Source organism: Protobothrops mucrosquamatus, unplaced genomic scaffold, assembly GCF_001527695.2.
Source record: "Protobothrops mucrosquamatus isolate PMUCROS unplaced genomic scaffold, P.Mucros_1.0 scaffold25, whole genome shotgun sequence".
Classification (NCBI taxonomy): Eukaryota; Metazoa; Chordata; class Lepidosauria; order Squamata; family Viperidae; genus Protobothrops; species Protobothrops mucrosquamatus.
Genome location: NW_015386410.1, coordinates 1,760,559 through 1,779,501, shown reverse-complemented (window position 1 = coordinate 1,779,501; position 18,943 = coordinate 1,760,559). Strand labels below are relative to the sequence as shown.

Below are 18,943 nucleotides of genomic sequence, written 5' to 3'. Positions count from 1 at the left end.
CCCTCTCTCCAGAAACAGCGGCTATGAACCACTTGGGAGTCTAAAACGTTGGAAAAATACTGGGATCCTAATTGGAATTCTATTTTTTAAAACTGGTGGATTATAAGACTTGTAACTTTCTACTCTCTATTTTTTTTTCTTCTTCTCTGATTTTTACTCTAACTATTATTGAAGATTTGGGTTCTTTCTCTCCCCCTTAAAATAGAGGGGGAAAAGAAAACTGAAAAGATCTAACTAACTCTGAGTTTGCTGGCTAAATTTGAGACTGTAACCTGCTATTCTTTAAGAGAGACTTGTTGATAGCTTTGAAATTAGATAAGATATAAAGCAACCTTGAAGCACCATCTGCAAGAAACTCAGCTCAGCTTTTTACTTGGTGGACTTTCTGATTGTAAGCTTTTTGTTTAGTTTAATACATGACAATGGAAGAAGAACAGGAATGGATTTCTCCCACAGAGGAAGTACAGGAACAAATTCTTTATACAGTATGTTAAAAGCAATTATCCAAACTCTCCGTATGCAAGCTCAAACTATGACTTCAACTAAAGAATCATCTATACAGAATTTTATAGAGAAGGTGAAACAACCAAATGCTATGACAGAAGACTCAGATACTCAACAAATACAAACAGTGGAAAACACGGGGAGGAAACTGATAATAGAGAACAAGGAAAGGACTTTTCTTATAAACCAGAAGGAATTTGAAGATAAAAAAGAAAAACAGATGAAAGAGAAGATAAATACTTCGGGACAACTGCATCGAACTGGAAAAATAAAGAGACGACCTGCTAAATCCGCTAGTTCTCTTAAGAAAACAGCAACTGAACGCCCTTATCAATATCAAACAATAGTTACAACAACAATACAAGGAGACTTTTTTGATGATTTAAAGGCAAAAATACAAAAAATGACCTGGCAGAGGAAAAAAGCTAGAATAAGATTGAAAAAGATTGGGGTTCTGATCTATATATGAGATCTAAAATAGAATATATCTAAATAGATAGAATATGTATTCTGAACACAAGACATTGTAACGATTTGAGATAAAAAAAAATTGGTCATATAAAATCTAGAAATACGTATGTTGAAATAAGAATATTATATTGTCATTAGATGGATAAGATAGATGGTAGAATTTATATATAAGGTGTGTATTTTAAATATTAGAATGTATGAGCAATCGGGATAAAGGAATCATGTTTAATTAAAAATTTGGAAAAATTAAATATTAAATGTAATCTGAATGTCTACAAATAATTAAGATTTGAATTTAAGATATTGTTATGAGTTGAGACAAAGGTTAAGTAAAACTTAAAAGTATAAGTACTAATAATTAAATTTGTATATGGGTTTGTGGTATAAATGTTGGTGGTTTACTTTTAATTTTTTTTTCTCTTTCTGGAAAGGAAGAAAGGAGGAAGTAGAAGGAAGAAAAGAAAAAAAATTATTAGCTCCAAATGTGAGATAGGAGACTTAGAAATTGGGATCATTTAAAACCTGGAAATGATAAAGATTAAATGTTAAACTTAAATATCAATGGCAAACTAAAGTTAAAAAAAACTTACTAGGTTATTGTCTAAAAGGTGGAATATCAAATTAATTAAGATATGTATAGACTGAAGATTATTGATGAATATTAGAAAGGTATTTTTGTTTGATTAATAGAATAAGAACTGTATTGGTTTGAACATGACAGTAGATATCTTGGGGGAAAGAGAGGGAATTAGTTTGTTGTAATAATTTGAGATTTGTACTGATGATATTCAAATGTAACGGAATTACTGTGCTCAGCCGCCACGCTACTTTTCAAATATGTAAATGTAATATTGTAAAAGCAATAAAAAACTTGAAACCAAAAAAAAAGGAAAATGTTTCTACAACAGGGGTCGGAACCACTACAGAAAGCAAAATGTGGCCAACTGTAGGAAATCATCCCCTGACTTTTGTGAACAAGTTCCTTTTTGCACATACATGCATACTGCATAAAATAGTCTGTTTGATATAAATAGTGCACATTGGTAAAGCAGTCCTTTCTAATACACAAGTTTTAAAGCACCCAAGTGTGTTCATTTTCATCTCAATACAAACTTAGCTCGCTCTGTCTCTTGAACTCACCTCCTTTATTACTTTTTCTCTGAGCTCCTCATGAGTTAAAGGTCTGTTGTCCTCTTCTTGTATTGGCTCATGGCCAAGTCTGCAAACCCCAAAGAATGATCTGATTAACATTGTCCTAAATACTACAAATCTGTCCTTTAAAAAAAATATTCTGTTCTTGAGCTATTCTAAAATCTGATTGCTCCTATGAGATCAGAAGAATAAGGGAACATTGATTTCATATTCCTCCCAAGAGCTTGGTCTTCTATTTTTTCCTCTTTTTTAGTTTAACCCACAAAACGGATCCTGCTGTATTCTATTTTATGTAGAATTCCATGTAGACTAGAAAACAATTCAGAAACTGGAGCTTTTCCACAACTGCTATTCCTATTGGCCTTGACCTCTAAATACCAGGATCCAAGCATCAATAACGCCTCTGCCACATTATGCCCCCTCATCCCAGAGCAAATGTTGCAACGTGGGAAATAATGTTCTTTGTTTTATAATTCACTTGTGACTTTGACTCTCATCAGAGAGTCTTAGTTTGAGCATCAAACTAAAGTAATTTTATGTCAGTGTATGCCTTTGTTTTACTGATTTTTTTTTATTTTACTGCTCCAGTTCTTGCTTTTTAAAAATTTGCTTTGCATTCTTTTGCTGTGGATGTTTCTTGGCTTGAATGTATACACTACTTGTTCTATGCATCTGAATCACAAATTTGGTACCTCTTAAAAAATAACTATATAAAATCCATTCTTTAAAATCCCATCAATCCTAGAGTTTAACTCAATCTTCAACCCCACCAAGCCAAAGTATGCAGGATACAGATCCTGTATTTTATTAAGTCATAAAATACTTTGCGTTTAGGTCAGGTTGTGTTAACTCTGTCAACAGTAGTTTTAAACCATGATTAATCACTTGGCATGTGGGACACATCTGGCCAACTGTGTTAACAAACCATACTTAAATGAACCACGGCTCAGTGCAGCCTTCCCCAACTGGGTATCTTTCAAATGCAGAGACTGCAAATCTCTATGAATTTAGTCATTTTTTCTTTGTTTTAAAATTACTTCCCTATGTCACTGTTTATACTGCAAATTTAGGACAAGGGCTTGTCCTTTGTTAAATGCCATGCATAAACCTAGGGCTATTAGTATAAAAATTAAAGTAATAACGACAGTGACACTGCAGGCAAATCCAATTGACTCACCGTGGCTCAAGGGTTTGTACCCCATCAAATGCTACCTAAATATCCCTACCAGCAGTCCTGCCAATAATGTGGGGTTCTGAGAGTTGTCTGTAATATCTGGAGAGTCAAAGATTCCCCATCCCTGATTTAGTCCAATTTCTTGCTCACGACAAGAAATTCAAAGCTACAACTTCTCTATCAGACGGCTGCCCTGTGTGTCTAAAGATTTCTGATGAGGAAAAGCTCAGTAAATCAGTTCCAGCTGTCACACTGCTCTTAATGGAAGGAACATTGAAGCAGCATTCACCTGAAATTTATACAACCCAAAGCCCTTAACAATTCCAGGTTAGGTGACACCACCACAAAAAATATGTTTCCCATGCCCCACTCTGAATTTAATGTGGAAATGGGGACACGCCAAATGGAGGTTTAGACGGATATCCTTTTGGATTGTCTGGGTAATAACCAGCTCTCCTTACCCAGCTGTGGGTGGCCGAACAGTCATCGCCATTGGCCACAGCCCTGGTGTCTGCCCCAGGAGCAGCTGTGCTGTCTCCACAGTGTCATAGGACTCGTCCTTGTCCTAAAAAGAGATCAAATTTAGAAGTAGGGAACAAAAGACCATTCTTTACCCTCACCTAAAGATTTAAATTAAAAGAGACCCACTACGCTGCATGTATTAATCTGCCAGAAACGAGCAATATGTGGCTCTTCAGATGTAGCCAACTACTACAGCCTTAGTGTCCTAATGGACAGTAAGTAAAACATACGGGGAGCTGTAGTTCAGCAACATCTGACGGGCTGCAGGTTACCCACCACAAGGTTATCCCATTCCAATACATCAACACTAAATGCAGCTATTATTAAAATGTTTTTTTAAGTTTCTAATTTTTATATTTGCAGAAATATATCACACACACAAACACACAATATCATAAACTATTTAAAAAAACTGGGAATGAGCTAGGTAAAGCAAAACACTGGAAAAGTGAGAACTATATTGGATCTATGTAGACCTATGAGTACACGGGACCAAGCAGAGATTATCCTATAGCAGGGCTGTCCAACCTTGGCAACTTTAAGACTTATGCCAGTGGTGGCGAACCTATGACACGGGTGCCAGAGGCGGCACTCAGAGCCCTCTCTGTGGGCATGCGCGCCGTCGCCCCAGTCCTAGGCCTTCAGCTGGGTTTTATAAAACCTTTTTGCTCTAGGCCTCCACCGCCGTGTGCAAAAAAAAAAAAGGTTCAATCAATCAGTCAATTTCAACTTCTCGCGGAAAAAAAAAAGATCTTGCAAAGTTGGAATTGATTGATTGAACTTTTTAGTCCCACCCAGTTTGCCGTTACCACTGCAGCCATGCCCACCCAATGGGCCACACCCACCCAATGGCCACACCCACCCAATGGCCACGCCCACCCGGCACCCGACGATGCATAAATGGGTTTGGGGTTGCAGTTTGGGCACTCGGTCTCTAAAAGGTTCGCCATCACTGACTTATGCCTTCAATTCCCAGAACATGGCTGGCTGAGGAATTCTGGGAGTTGAAGTCCACGAGTTTTAAAGTTGCCAAAGTTGGACACCCAGGTCCTATATAGCTCCAGTCACATATTTTTCCTGCAAATTCTAAGTGGATTTTTATGCAATAAAACATTTTCCAGTTCCTGTTATAGCAATCTAAATTAGGTTGGGTAAGCTGGGAAAAGTAAGCTGAAAGTCACCTTTTCCTAACCTGGGGGTAAAAGAAATCCATGCAACACTTTCTCCACACAGAGAGAAATGAGAAATGACCCATCTCCAGTCTTGTTGCTGTCTGCATACCTCAGCCTTCTTGAAGGAATACATTGTGAGCAGCTTATTGACCTTCTGTTCAGTTATGCTCAGGTAAATGGCAACATTCTTATCCTGAGCAGTTGTTGTCCCGCCCAGCACTTTTTCCAGCGTGGAATGGTCACACTCCAGTTTCCAGAAGAGAGATTCAATTGCTTTGAGGGGGGGGGGGGAAGGAAAGTGAATCCTGACGCTTGCCATTAATTGCCATGTCCTTCAGAAACAAGCGAGAGATCTTCTGCCTGCAACTAAATTAATCAATGGCTCTGTACTGCACCTGGGGAGGGGGGGGAACCTGCTTCCAACACCAATTTCCATGGGATAGACCTTGTCCGATCTTCTGTCTAGGATTTGCATGATGGATAGTGGGACAGTTGGTTTTCCAAGATAAAGGAAGACTGAAAAGGGCAGCAAAAGAAGCAATACAATCTTTTTAAAGGCCCACTTGTCTCCTGCTTAACATACAAGCTGCATACATGTGTGGTGTTGAAAAAAAGGCTTCTTTTATGCTGTCTGAAGGAACTGGCCATCAGAGCCACCAGGTAAGTCCAGGTTTTCATGTTTTGAGGAAAAACCCTCTTTTTTGACACTATACCCTTCAAATACCTAGCCTACTAACAAAGATGAGTTTATAACTGTGGCCTTTGGAAGTTGGACTAAATGCTCATTTCCATGGCCATATTGTCTGGAGCCAGTGGGAATTTGTATCTACTTTGCCCAACTTTCTGCTCAAAGAAGGAAGTGTCTTTCTACCTCCAGGTTACCCCCCATACCATCTGAGCCATTCTCAGCAAGCAGTTTTTCCTGTTGATCAATGAACAATCAGCAAGTCGCAAACCAATTCTCTGAGCCTCTTCTTATCCTCTTTTCCTTCTCATGGTCCTGTGTCAGTAACTGCTGAAGCTAGATAACCATCACTTTTTTCCCCTAGTGCTAAAAAATAGAATGTGACCATCTTTGGGGGACCAACATTTACTGGTAGGAGGAGATGCATTAAATGAAACCTCCACCTCAGTATATTGGGTCGTGTCACACTGAATAATGTTGGCCTACTGCTTGTTTGGATCGTACACATCTCCACAGACTCACTGCTTTTACTGTGAGGGTGCAGCATCTGACGCAGAATAGTGCTAATTACTGTCAATGTGTGAACATCACCTTTGATGTCCATTAAGCTTCCTGGTTCTCCTGATATTCGCTGCCCATCATCGTAGGTGGCTATAATTAAGCTTTTGGTCTTGAAGTCTCTGGGCTCCACATAAATCAATTTTAAAAAGTCAAGGAGAACAAGGGTGATAGGGGGCAGTCTGGGGTACCAGGGGAGGAGCTCTGGCACCAGTTTGGCTTCTGGTAACGTAACTGATGACCTGGAATTCCACAATTGGCTCTGAACATCCTAGCAACAATCTCAAGAGGTGCCACAGTCCCCCAAAATATTGCACTCTTGAAGTTATTTTTTTTTAAAAAAAAAACCCATAGCTTTCATGATGAGACAAGAGCCAGTCCCCAGCTGCAAAGCTTCAGAGGAAAACTTGCTCATTATTATCCAGATTTACTTAACACAACCATTAGTAAGCAACTCCTTTTTCTCCCATCATTGCTCACCGCTTTTAAGCTGTTCCCAAATCTTGGGGAACCTTTTCAGGTTCTGCTCAGCCTGATTGGCCTCTTTCACCGTCTCCTCCTGTTGGGCTTCAGTTTCCTGGAGCTGCAACAGCTGTTGGGCCTCCCTTTGACTGTTCTGCTTTTGAATCTCCTGGATCTCATGACAAAGCTGGAAAAGCAAAGATAAAAGATGGAAGGAACTTCTTATTTTTTTACCAACTGCAGAGACATAGACTGTCAGGGATGGAAGGGGCCTGGGAGATCATTTGTTCCAGCCCACTGCCTTGATCAGGAATCCATTAGGACAGTATCCCCATCAAAAGGCCATCTGGCCTCTGTTTAAATACCATTCTCCCAAGTTAGTCTGTTCCACTGCTGAATATCTCTTACTATTAAGAAATATTATCTGATGTCCAGCTAAAATCTCTTATTTAAAATTATTTCTTTCTCAATTTCTAGAACAATTCAGAACAATTCTCCCCTTCCTTCTACATGATGGCTGTACAGAAGATGACTATCAGGTATCCCAGAGTTTTCTTTTATCCAGGACCATTGTTTCCAACTGTTCCTATTGCTCTTTCCAAGGCCCTCACCATCTTGCATTCACATGTTCCAGTCTGACACTGTGCTTCCTAAAATATTCCAGGCCTGTTGCAGAATAGAGGAATGACAAGTTCTCTCTTGTACTTTTGTTGAAGCAGCCTAGGATGGCATTTGCTTTTTTTTGCAGCTACATCACACTATTGGCTCATGTTTGGCTTGTGATCTTTCAAAACACCCAGACTGTTTTCACACGTACGACTGCCTATTTATTTGTTTGTTTGTTTAAAACTCCCCCCCACCATATTCATGTGCCTTTGATCTGTCCTATCTAAATGCAAGATTTTGCTTGGGCTGAAAAACAGCAAGATGAATTTCAACCAACTATCAACTTGTTAAAATCCTTCTAAATTCTGATATTGCCCTCATCTTTGTTATAGAGGCATGATGGCACAGTGGTTAGAAACCAGTATTGCAGACCAATTCTGCCCACTGCCAGCAGTTCGATCCTGACTGTCTCAAGGTTGACTCAGCCTTCCATCCTTCTGAGGTCGGTAAAAAGAGGACCCAGATTTTGGGGGCCAATATGCTGATTCTGTAAACCACTAAGAGATGTAAAGCATTGTGAAGCGGCATATAAGTCTAAGAGCTCTTGCTATTGCTACCTCTACAAACCTGACAGGATACATTCATATGTATATATGCATTTATAAATTTCTGCTAATTCAAAGAGGAGTGGATAGCACTTCAGTTCAGTGGTTGGGAAAGTCACAGAGGCAATCACCTCTAAAAAATACTGCCCTTCTTAAAAATAAAAAAAGAGAAAGAAGAGGAGAGATCATCTTTTCTACTCACCTCATGAATTTCTTCCCATAGTCGGTTCTTCTGGCTGTTTTGTTCATTGACATAGTTGAACTGAGCAAAATTCCTTTTCCTATCTATAGAGAGAAGGACAAACGTTATAGAAGCCAACGTATTAATAATCAGGGCCCAAATATCCAAGGGGCACTGGAGGGAGAATGGCTCCCAAATGTCCCAATCAATGGGCTCTTCCTGAGGCCAACCAACCTCAGTAGGCCGAGGCAGTGAATACTATCTAGTGCAGTGGTGGCAAACCTATGGCACGCGTGCCAGAGGTGGCACTCAGAGCCCTCTCTGTAGGCACACACGCCGTCACCCCAGCCCCGCCTCCCCCCATGGCCCCCTCCTCACCAGCAGCCTCCCCGGAGGAGAGTCACCCCCAGGCGCAGCTCGCACAGAGCAGAGCAGCCAAGCACATGGCAGCCGGGCAGCAAGGACAAGACTCCACCCTCATGCCCTGTCACGTGGAGATGATGCTGCAGGGTGTGGGTGGAGGGTGGGGCCATCATGGTGCTGCAGGGCCACTGGGCCATCTGCGGCAGGCTGTGGAGGCGGCGGGTGGCCCTGCGAGGCGGGAGGGGCAGGTGGGCTGGGGGCAGAGTGGAGCGGACAGGGGAGGGGGAGGGGGCAGGAGTGGGCCAGGGGACGGGGCAGTTTTTGGGCACTCGGTCTCTAAAAGGTTTGCCATCACTGATCTAGTGCAAAATGATCCCTGTTTTTTAAACTAACTGGCATTCACATACATCACCTTTAATAAATGTATCCAGAGCCATATTCAGATCTTTTGAGCCAGTGAGCTCCAGGAGTTTATCAAAGGCATTGCTGTAAGATTCAAGCAACTCTTCCTCACTGTCTTTCCATCTCCGTTCTTCTTCTATTGAGAGAGAAAAAAATAAAAATAAAAGAAGCCCCAATTCTTCTCTAATATTACATGTGCTAAATCTCCCTCAGTGTAACTCCCAACTCTGCAGTGCTCACAAACAGTTGAAATCTGTCCCTTCTAACCACTGAACATACAAAACATTTATGTTACCATTAGATTTGTCAGAATCCAAATATATTCCATCTCTAGTTATCAACTATGAAAACCCGCATTTCTGCCTGCTCTGGATTCTGTCATACGATGAAGGGAAGGGGGTGAACAAAGGGGCTTTAGGGCCCTCACTTCCTTCAGCCTACTTCAAAGGGACTGGATGTGGATATCACCAAACGGACTAACAATAACAATGGGGGTCATTAGNGGGGTCATTAGCTTTCATGTAATCCTTTTTGAAGTCTCCTCCCGGCAATGAGGAAAAGGGGGTGAGAATGTAATGCCTGGGATTGTCGCTGGGAGAAGGGGGTGATGGGGGTGTGACTAATGGGGGATCCCTTAAAAACTTGAATGTGAGAGCTTGGACCCAAGTCCTGTCTAGAACGCCTACATCCAGCTTTCTCTTACTAAAGATGCCTGTTGGAAGAAATATTCCAGGAGTTCTGTCTTCTTAAGATGCAAAGTGGGGTGGGTCCTTACATTAGACAGGACTTGCAAAATTAGTCCACCTGGAAGGAAGACCCTTGCCGGGGGACTTTGCAAAAACTACCATGTCAGACAGTGGAGCAAGAAAGGGAGAAAACTCGCCGGAAAGGGAGCCGCTGCCCCGGATGAAACCCTGCCAGCTGTCGGGATCTGAGAGGTCAGAATCCTCAGGGGAAGAGGTGGTGGAGACACGGGACCACAAACCTCGGTGGTCAATGGATGTTGGAAAGAAAGGCGAGTGGGGAAAGAAATCAAGAAAGGTGACTCTGAGACGGGGGCCCAAACAACCAGAATGGAAGCAGGAGATGGAGAAATCCCTGCACGCAAGTGAAGAGGAAGGGAGCTGGGCACCGTACTCGGGCTGGATTCTAGAGAAAGCAATCGACCTAATGAAGTGAACTCTCAGCTCCCTAGGAGAGGGGAATCCTGAGCCCTACGCCCACCCCAGCTCCTGGAGCCGCAAAGGGAGAGACAACGAGGAAGTGGAACCTGCAACCCCGGGGACATCTACTGGAACAACCCTGCAAAATATTTCAGAGTTATTAACAATTGTTTGACTTGCCCCACTATCTATTAGCCACTTGTCTCTGTTGTTGCTATAGCAAACTTTTGCAACACCAAAATGTTCCTTTTGCAAATCAGTCTTCTTTGCTTGCACAAAAGTCCTTTGCTGCAAATTGTTCCTCTGCAAACAGTTCCTTTTCAGATGTGTGTTTGCACCACAAATGTAGCAATTCTTTTCTTGCAGAGCTCTCTGTCTGCAAAATCTCTCTTTTGTTGCAACTTGGTCCCATCTGCTCCTTGCTTCTCCGGAGACTTGCAGTCTGGACCCCCTCCTCAGGAATTTGTCCTCCTCGTGGCTACTCCTGAAATTGTGCTTTTCTTGTTCATTAAGCAAACATGCCTTTAAAGCCTCAAAATTTAAGTCTTGTTCTTCTTTACACTCAAATATTGCAGAAACTGTGTCCCAGGTTTTATCTAAACTGTTGAACACCAATAAAACCTTCTGGGACTCAGGGAATTTAATCCCACGTTGTTCTAAGTCCAAAAATAAACTTTGCATTTTATTTAAATGCTGTTCCACAGATTCACCTGGTTGCAAACAGGCCCTGTAAAGTTTTCTTGACAATTGCACTATATTGCATGCAGAAACATTCACGTGCACAGCTCTCAACTTCAGCCAAATTTCCTTTGCAGTCTTTAGATTTGCAACATTTAGAAATTGTTCATCATCTAAATTCAAGATGAGATAAGCCATTGCTCGATCATGACTTTTCTTATCAGCAGCTGCAAATACTTGTGGTGGATTTTCTACGATATACCACAGCTCTTTAGCTTTCAGCAAACATTCCATCTTAGCAGCCCATATAATGTAATTCTTTTGGCCTAAACGAGGCACAGAGCTTTCCTTAAATTCCATTGCAGCCATTCTGCTAATTCTGCCTTGTTCTTATACTTTCTAAACACAGGCAATTTCTTCCAGCTTCAAATTACAATGCAGTCCTTAGTAAGCTCTGGGCCCATAACCTGTTAGAGAATTTTAATTTCTCTATTGGTGAAAAAATAAATCAGAAGCTCTCACAGTTGACTGCATTTAGCTGATTCAAATAAACTCTTTATATCCATATCAAAATATTTACAATACCATACATTCTTCTTTACAGCAACATAGCACAATGAAGACTTCTTACAGCAGAGACAGACCTGAGACTGGATAAAAATTCCAGCTTCCAACTCAATACCTTTTTTGCACAGACTCAGTAGCATTTTTCTCCACATTGGCTGACTGAGTTACCACATGACTCTTCCTGCTCATGAATATTCCAACAGTCCACCCAGAAAGGGGGGGGGGGCAGAATCTTATTCTCATGTCTTTCAGCCCTGCATAAATGATCCCTCCATAACCTTTAGAAGCAGGACACACAGACCCAGATGCAGCCTCCATCCACTTGAGCCATGGAATTGGGTTTTGAATCCAGCCATCCACTAAAAAGCCACCATGCAACCTGAGTGGAACATCTTCCCAAGTCCTACCATTCCCCCAGATGCCTATGAGAGCTGCAGAAGGAAGGAGTCCTGGAGCCACTGGTCCCCATCTGAAGCCTCTGAAGAGAAAATTAGACTGGGGGGGGAGGGTGGAAACTCATTGTAAAGTTCTCTTTCTTGCCACATTTGTATTGTAACAAGCCAGTTGAATGTATTCATGGAGAGATGGCATTTGGGAATAGTTGGCACAGCAAGTACTGAACACCTTGGACTTCTGTCTGGTGGGAGGGAAAAAATTATCCAGAATGTTTGTATTGCCTGTTTTGTAGAAATAGCTGCACATATACACACAAACACACCATTCAGAATCACATTGAGTCTATCCCCTCCACCTACCTTTAGTAAAGTTCCCCATGCTGATTTTTGCTCTATTGCACCAAAGCTTTGTAGGAACAACTTCCAACAAATTCCAAGGGGGAGGGAACCAGGCCCCCTCAGGTGATTTGCAATTCATATGCCCTGACTAAGGAAGCAACAGGAAACAGATCTCCTCAGCCCTGAATATCTTGCACTAGTGGACTCAGATTGGGATTCCTAGAGCTCACTATGTGCAATTTGAGGAAAATTTAATAGCCTGGCATACTGGCTAACCTTAATTGGACATTACAAACCTGGATGCACTGAACTAAGAGCTAAGGCAGGAAACAACCCCTGAAAACGGGCAGCCATGTACTGTGAAGAATTTTGGGAGGTGTGCAAACCTGACTGGAAGCTAAGAGTGACATCCAACATTTGAAAATGATTGGCACAGAATATTGGACACTATAAATTTCTTTTCCACCTAACAAAATTTTTGCCTTGACTTTTAGAACTTTATGGGTTGCAAGCTCCCCTTTTGGGAGCGGGGATCTTTTTCTGCTGCCTCCATTAATGTCTTATTTTTTTGGCTTAACAGTTTAAAAGCTTGTCTACCAAGTCTCCCTGACCAGATCAATTTTAATGTTGTGCCAATAAGTGTGACATTCTCACACTTAAGGCACAAAGGGGGGATATTGTGGGAAGTCAGAGCCCCAGAGAAGGAAATATTAAAAGGGCAGAAAAATATATTTTTCCTCAAAGGGATTTTTTTAAAAGCAGAAACCAAATCTCTCTGGCCTCAAATCTCTGCCCCAAGCAAGAGCCAGCCCTATACAAATGCAGATGTAAAACCATCAGGAAGGTTGGAGCCAGGGAACTCAAGAAGACAAAGAAACTCTTAAGAGTCATTAGCCCAGCCCCAGGGAAACAGGATATGATAATAGGATTAAACCACAGATATCAAGGCCTAGAAAAACACTCAGAAATATCCTCAAAGTTCATGCCACAGGAACAGGAAACTATTCCAAACAAAAGGCTAGAGAGTGTATAAAAACCTACTACCCATGTGCTCAGCCCCTTCTCTCCTCTGCTCTTTCCTGCAAGAACCATCTTTCTGCTTCTTCAATAAACTGTAACCATCTTCCCAAAGCAGTCGCCATGTTCCTTATTAATCCCCGGCTTGGATGAACCAGGATGAAGACTTTACTTCTGACAAGACTGAGTGCAGGTTGAATCCCTGGTATGTCTAATTAAAAGAATTTCTGCTAAATTTGAATCCCAGCTTATCCAGCTTGGGATCTTCCAGTTAGATCAATTGATAATATTCTTGGGGGGGGGGGGAGAAAAGAGATGAGGTTAGGGAAAGGAATCTCTAATGCCAATGAAATAAACTTTATAAAGCAGACTGAACATTTACTTCGCTAGTAGGTGAGACTCCAATCTCTCCCCCTTTTTGCTCCTGCTTATTAGTGTCTGCCTTTCTTCCTTGTAGTTTTGTTTTAGAATTATAGAATAACAGAGTTGGAAGGGATCTTGGAGGTCTTCTAGTCCAGCCCCCTGCTCAAGCAGGGAACCCTATACTATTCCAGACAAATGGTTGTCCAATCTCTTCTTAAAATCTCCAGTCATGCACCCACAACTTTGGGTCAAACTGTTCCACCTATTAATTATTCTCATTGTCAGGAAACTTCTCATTAATTCTAGGATGTTTCTTTAATAATCTTTCATCCACCACTTCTTGTCCTGCTCTCAGATGCTTTGGAGAATAGGTTGCCCCCCTCTTCTCTGTGACAACCCCTCAAGTATTGGAAGACTGCTATCATGTCACCCCTAGCCCTTCTCTTTGCTAGACTGGACATATCTGTTCCCGCAACCATTCATTGTATGGTTTGGCCTCTAGCCCCCTAATCATCTTTATTGCTCTTCTCTGCACTTTTTCTTCAGCCTCAACATCTTTTTAAGTGGAACTCTTGAAAAGATAAGAAGCAAACAATGTAAAATCTGAACAGCCCATTAAATAACAAAAAGCAGGGGGAATAGCAGCTTCTCCCACCCAAAAAGAGAAGGCATATAAATTTATAAATAAATAATAAAAGGAGAGGGCCTCTGACCCATTACGGTGCACGAGTGTGAAAAAGACAGCAAGAACTAAACCTTACTTCTGCTTTATGTAGGACTGCTTGCATTTTTCCCTTGACACTTGCTAGAATTCTTCTCAATGGCTTTCTTAGTTTTTGCTATAAACACATTGATCATGTCACGAATCACAGTCTACAAGCACAGGCATCAGAAATAAGCTGTGGCAATGTCAAAGTGTGACGTGATGCCACTGCACATATAACACAATTAAGTACGTCACCAGGAAACCGCGCCCACCCCATTGCCGGCAATGGAGAAAAAGCTCCAATACATTGCGTGACGTCGCGAATTTGACATGTCTGCTTTAGGGTGTAATTCCACAAGCATAAAGTATCCTGTAAGTGTGTTCGGAAAATCTGCAGTGGCATCAAAAGCTGAAGAAGCTTCTACTTCTATGGAAAAAGTCAGGAAATCCATTTATCTTCAGCAATGAAGTAATCTGAGGTTTCTTAATGTTTTCATTAACAAATAAAGCAAGGTAATCTTCACCATGTAATTTCATATGTATGCAACAGCTCACATTTAGGAAACTACAGAAATGGGTGACCAAACAATGGTCAGCTTGGGCTTTTGACAGATTGGAATATTCTGGGTAACTTTTTAAACAGCAAATGTATGTAGAACCCAATGTAACTTAAAGCATCAGAATTTCATTGTTAAATTATGTTCTCAGCTTTATAACCCAAAATAACTTTCCAAACTGCATTTTTTAAGCCCATGATTTTCTATTTGCCAATTAGGCACCTCAGTTTTAAAATACCGAAATAGCCAATCACACCTTTCCATTCTGGGCAAAAGTTCTTGCTAAGCAACTGAATCCCAGAATTCTCTAACAGAACCTCATTATCTTGTAACGTGACTCCAGTCTTCCTTGAAATTCTGTTAGCCAAGAATCCCAACAAATTTAACAATTTTCTTTTAAATTCGCTTTACCTCCTCTAAATCTTTATACTGCTGTTCAAAGTGATCATATCCAACTTGGAGAATTTCTAGATCCTCACGTAGTTGTGAATTCAAGACGAGCTGAGAACTGAATTTGGAGGAGATCTGGAAACAGAGAGCAGAATGAAGAAAGTTTTAGACCATCCACAAGTTCTGGCACCAAATCTGGGTACCCCTGACTATTTTTACCTTATCTAGTTGGTTTTCTACTATCTGAATCTTTCTTTGCAAATGGGCTCTCTGTTCCTGGATCAGGCTGTCACTGCCCACCATCTGCTTCCGGTCAGCCAAACGGTTCTCCCAGGTTTGGATCTATTAACAACAAATTAGTTAATGGAAGTGAAATGCAGGTTATTTTCAGACCCAAGAAATTTAATATTTGGAGAAATTCATATTCTCTCAGCTCTTTTGCTCTGACGTTTGATCTTGGGCTCTAAATGCCAACTCCTGCTGCAGTCTTCATCCCTATATTTAACCCAGAGGTCTAAATCTTAAATTCATTTACTCCTGCACCAATTTCCAGTTTTCTTTATCTGAATGTGAAAGAGACATCTGCAAAAAAAAAAAAGGCAGTATAGGTGGCTGTGAACATACGGCCATAATGAAGCCTGCCCATTACAGTCTTGTGTCATGATGGTCATAAAACAGGTCAGTCTTGCAACCAAACCGATTTTACATTTTTCTGCAACAATTGTTAAGCATGGTTTGCTGAAAACCAGAAGTGCCGATTTTCAGCAAAACCGCTGTAAAATGCAGTGACATGACCACAGAATGCTGCAAACAGCCATAAATGTGGCTGTGTTGCCAAGCCAAAAAAGTTTGATCATGTGACCAGGAAGGGGGCCTGACTGTTGGAACTTCAGCTCCAAGTCATAAGTCCCTTTTTGGGTCAGCCTAACTTTGAACAGTCACTAAGCAACTGGTTGTAAGTCGAGGACTACCTGTAATTGTTTTTCCCTAATGTATGAGGACAGTAATTGCTAGAATTCTCAGCAATGTGACCAAAGGCCTGTGTGCATTTTAAGAACTGAAAAGCCAATACATCAATTGGATGCTACGTAGCAGACGGCCATCTTACACATTTCCACACTGCCTCTTAAGACCTTATATCAGGACATGCCTGTGTCTCTTGTTCTTTCATATCACAACTACATCAACCTTCTAAGGTCCCAGAATCCCAGCTCTCCAACCTGCTGCTTCATCCCATTTTAGAAAAATAAGTCTTACAATGTCTTATCCTGTCTCTCTATACCTCCTGATCAAGCTGAGTTATCTGCTTTTTTTCTTTAATCATTTGTTCCTTCGCTGCATCCCGTTCAGTCAACAAGGATTGGAGAGTTTCGCTTTGGGCTTTTTCTTTCTTCTGGTTGGCGTGGCCCTCAGCCACAGCCTGTTTGTATCGTAGGTCTTCGTTCTCTTTTTCCAGGCGCTTGACCTCAACCCTGTCCAACAAAAATGAAGTGGGGATTTTCAGAGGAGGTAAAATAGCGTGGCGAGATGCAGCCAGGCGGGCAGGAACAGGAGGTTCATGGCCGTGATGATGGTGAAATTTGGTTGGGAGTGGTGGCAGTGCCAGTTCAGGAGAGTTTGTGGCACAGGGCAAGGAATGGTTAGAGAGCTATGAACTTGCAGCTGAACATGTGAATGGGGAATGAAGAGTAAATGGAGATTCAGGTATAATGTGCATTTAAAAGGCAGCCGGCACGGACAATCCACTCTAACATTTGCATTAGGAAATCTGTGAGCATAATTGAGGCAGATATGACTGTTGAGATGATAGGACTTGTCACTGTAAAATAAGCAGGGGAGATAAAAATACATGATTCCCTTAAAGATGGAATAATTTATGAGTGCCTATGTAGAAAACCAGGAACATTCTCCTGATAGTAGGCAAAATGAAGTAGTCTAAATAAGAAAAGGAAAGAAAGTAGGAATGCTGGATTCTCTGGGAATACACTGGATTAAAGGGCTAAGATGAAGACGGATAAAATCCTGGATCAATACTGCACAATTCTGCAAGCAGAAATTATGGTAGATGCCAATTATTCCTACAAAATGGATGGATATTTATACAGCATGGTGTGGGGTGAGCCTCATGGCCATGTGGCATTAAATAAAAGCAGCTCATATGCATTCACAATTGACAATTACACGTTGCTAAGAGCATAGCAGTTGTCATGTGTGTTAAGTCCTGGGAATAATGGCGCTTGAGACGAATTATCTTCAACAAGTCTTTATTGTTTGCTCCACTCTACGAACAACCAGAGCAGAGGCACGCAGGCCTCTATTTATACCCTCTGATCCCCGGGCAAGTTCAACCAATCATGAGGCGGGCTTTTCCCGCCTTGCGCATTCGCACAAGGCTGGCGCCGCTCAGTCTGGTCCCGGGCAGCTTCTGCAACGTCCCGAGCCTGCAACTTGCAGGCTCAGGACACAACACCCCTTCCCCCTGGATGAAATAAGATTGCGCCCACATGGACGCCATCCTATAGATGGTAATATAATTAATAATGAAATAAAGTTACACAATGTATAAGGTGTGGGACTGTTCCTTTGAACCAGATCCAGTGACCCCCCCCGACCTTATTTAATTTAAATACAACCCGCCAGCACATTCAGTCAGCTCTTGCTATATACCTGTTCACCTTACGTAATCGGCTAGGTATTTGGGAGGGCCTCTTGCCCTGAGTGACCTTCTCAGACCTGGAGAGTTTGTATTGTTATTCCCGTGGCCGCTTGCTCTAGGTGAAGTGCCCTGTGAATGACCAGTGACTTCAGCTTGGCTTTCCNCTAGGGACTAGGGATGCCTCCCTGTTAGCCCTAATGCGTGAGGACATCCTCCTCTGAGCCCTTTCAGCAAGGGACGTGTTTCCCCTTTGTATTGCCTGCTCTCTTGCATGTTGTGAGTTGTGAGTATGCTCCCAGGTATTCTCCGTGTCTGGAGTATTGCTTGATAGGGGTGGATAATTAGTCTGCCACCGGTGGGACTGCCAGGCTGGAGTGTGTGTGGGGGTGTCTATGTACTCCCTTTCCCAAGAACTGCTACCTGAAGCACCTGTGGAAGTTGGGTGTTGAATACCCGTTTCCCTTTCCACAGCCAACGTAGGCTGTTGATTTTGAATTCCAGAATGAATTTCCCATTCCTCCTCCCCCCCCAGAGGAGACTGAGAAGGAACCATAGGCGCGTCCCGCCTCACACGTAATTGATCGATGTGGCGGCAAAGCACGCGGCCGTCTGGCAGGGACACCTCGTAAGACAGAGGCCCTGAGACTTTACAGACCACAGCCGGTACTCAAAGGTGGCCAGGCCCGTAATTCCTGGCCCAGACAGGATCACCTTCACGAAGGACCCGTGGTGGGTGTGGCTGAGACACCTGAGCAGCTACACGTTCCAGATGCAGCCTGTCCAATTTAGTCACGAGCCGACGACCCCAGCGGAGTTCGGCGGGGCACTTACCCGTGGCAGTGCACGGAGTAGTACGATGTGCCAAGAGAAAATCAGCCAACCTGTGATGCCAGTTGCCGTAAGTCAGCTTCTTGAGGGCGTCCTTGGTGACGCGGACCATCCGTTCAGCCAGACCGTTGGTGGAAGGATGGAAGGGAGCCGAAGCAGCATGGCATATCATGTTGGTCCGAAGAAATCCCTGAAACTCAGTAGAAGTAAATTGAGGACCGTTATCCAACACTAGAACATCTGGCAACCCGTGTGCAGCAAAAATGTTCCTCAACACCTGGATAGTCTTGGCGGCTGTGGTAGAAGACACAGGCACGACCTCCAGCCATTTGGAATGGCTATCAACAACAACCAGGAAGAATTGACCCTGAAAGGGCCCAGCGTAATCTACATGTATTCTAGACCATGGAGTGTGTGTTTCCTCCCA

General features: G+C 42.3%; 1 protein-coding gene across 1 annotated transcript in view; it reads right to left on the bottom strand.

The window, feature by feature from the left end:
- Positions 1-2,088: 2,088 nt before the first annotated feature.
- Positions 2,089-18,943, bottom strand: part of LOC114922255 (coiled-coil domain-containing protein 114-like) — a 21,859-nt gene continuing 5,004 nt past the window's right edge. Inside the window, exons 3-12 of the mRNA XM_029283137.1 lie at positions 16,315-16,504; positions 15,252-15,374; positions 15,054-15,167; positions 14,186-14,252; positions 8,868-8,993; positions 8,114-8,196; positions 6,719-6,887; positions 5,105-5,268; positions 3,763-3,866; positions 2,089-2,194 (exon numbers count right to left, since the gene is read on the bottom strand). Coding sequence (XP_029138970.1) covers positions 2,089-2,194; positions 3,763-3,866; positions 5,105-5,268; positions 6,719-6,887; positions 8,114-8,196; positions 8,868-8,993; positions 14,186-14,252; positions 15,054-15,167; positions 15,252-15,374; positions 16,315-16,504 — 1,246 coding nt within the window. The remainder of the gene's footprint in view (positions 2,195-3,762; positions 3,867-5,104; positions 5,269-6,718; positions 6,888-8,113; positions 8,197-8,867; positions 8,994-14,185; positions 14,253-15,053; positions 15,168-15,251; positions 15,375-16,314; positions 16,505-18,943) is intronic.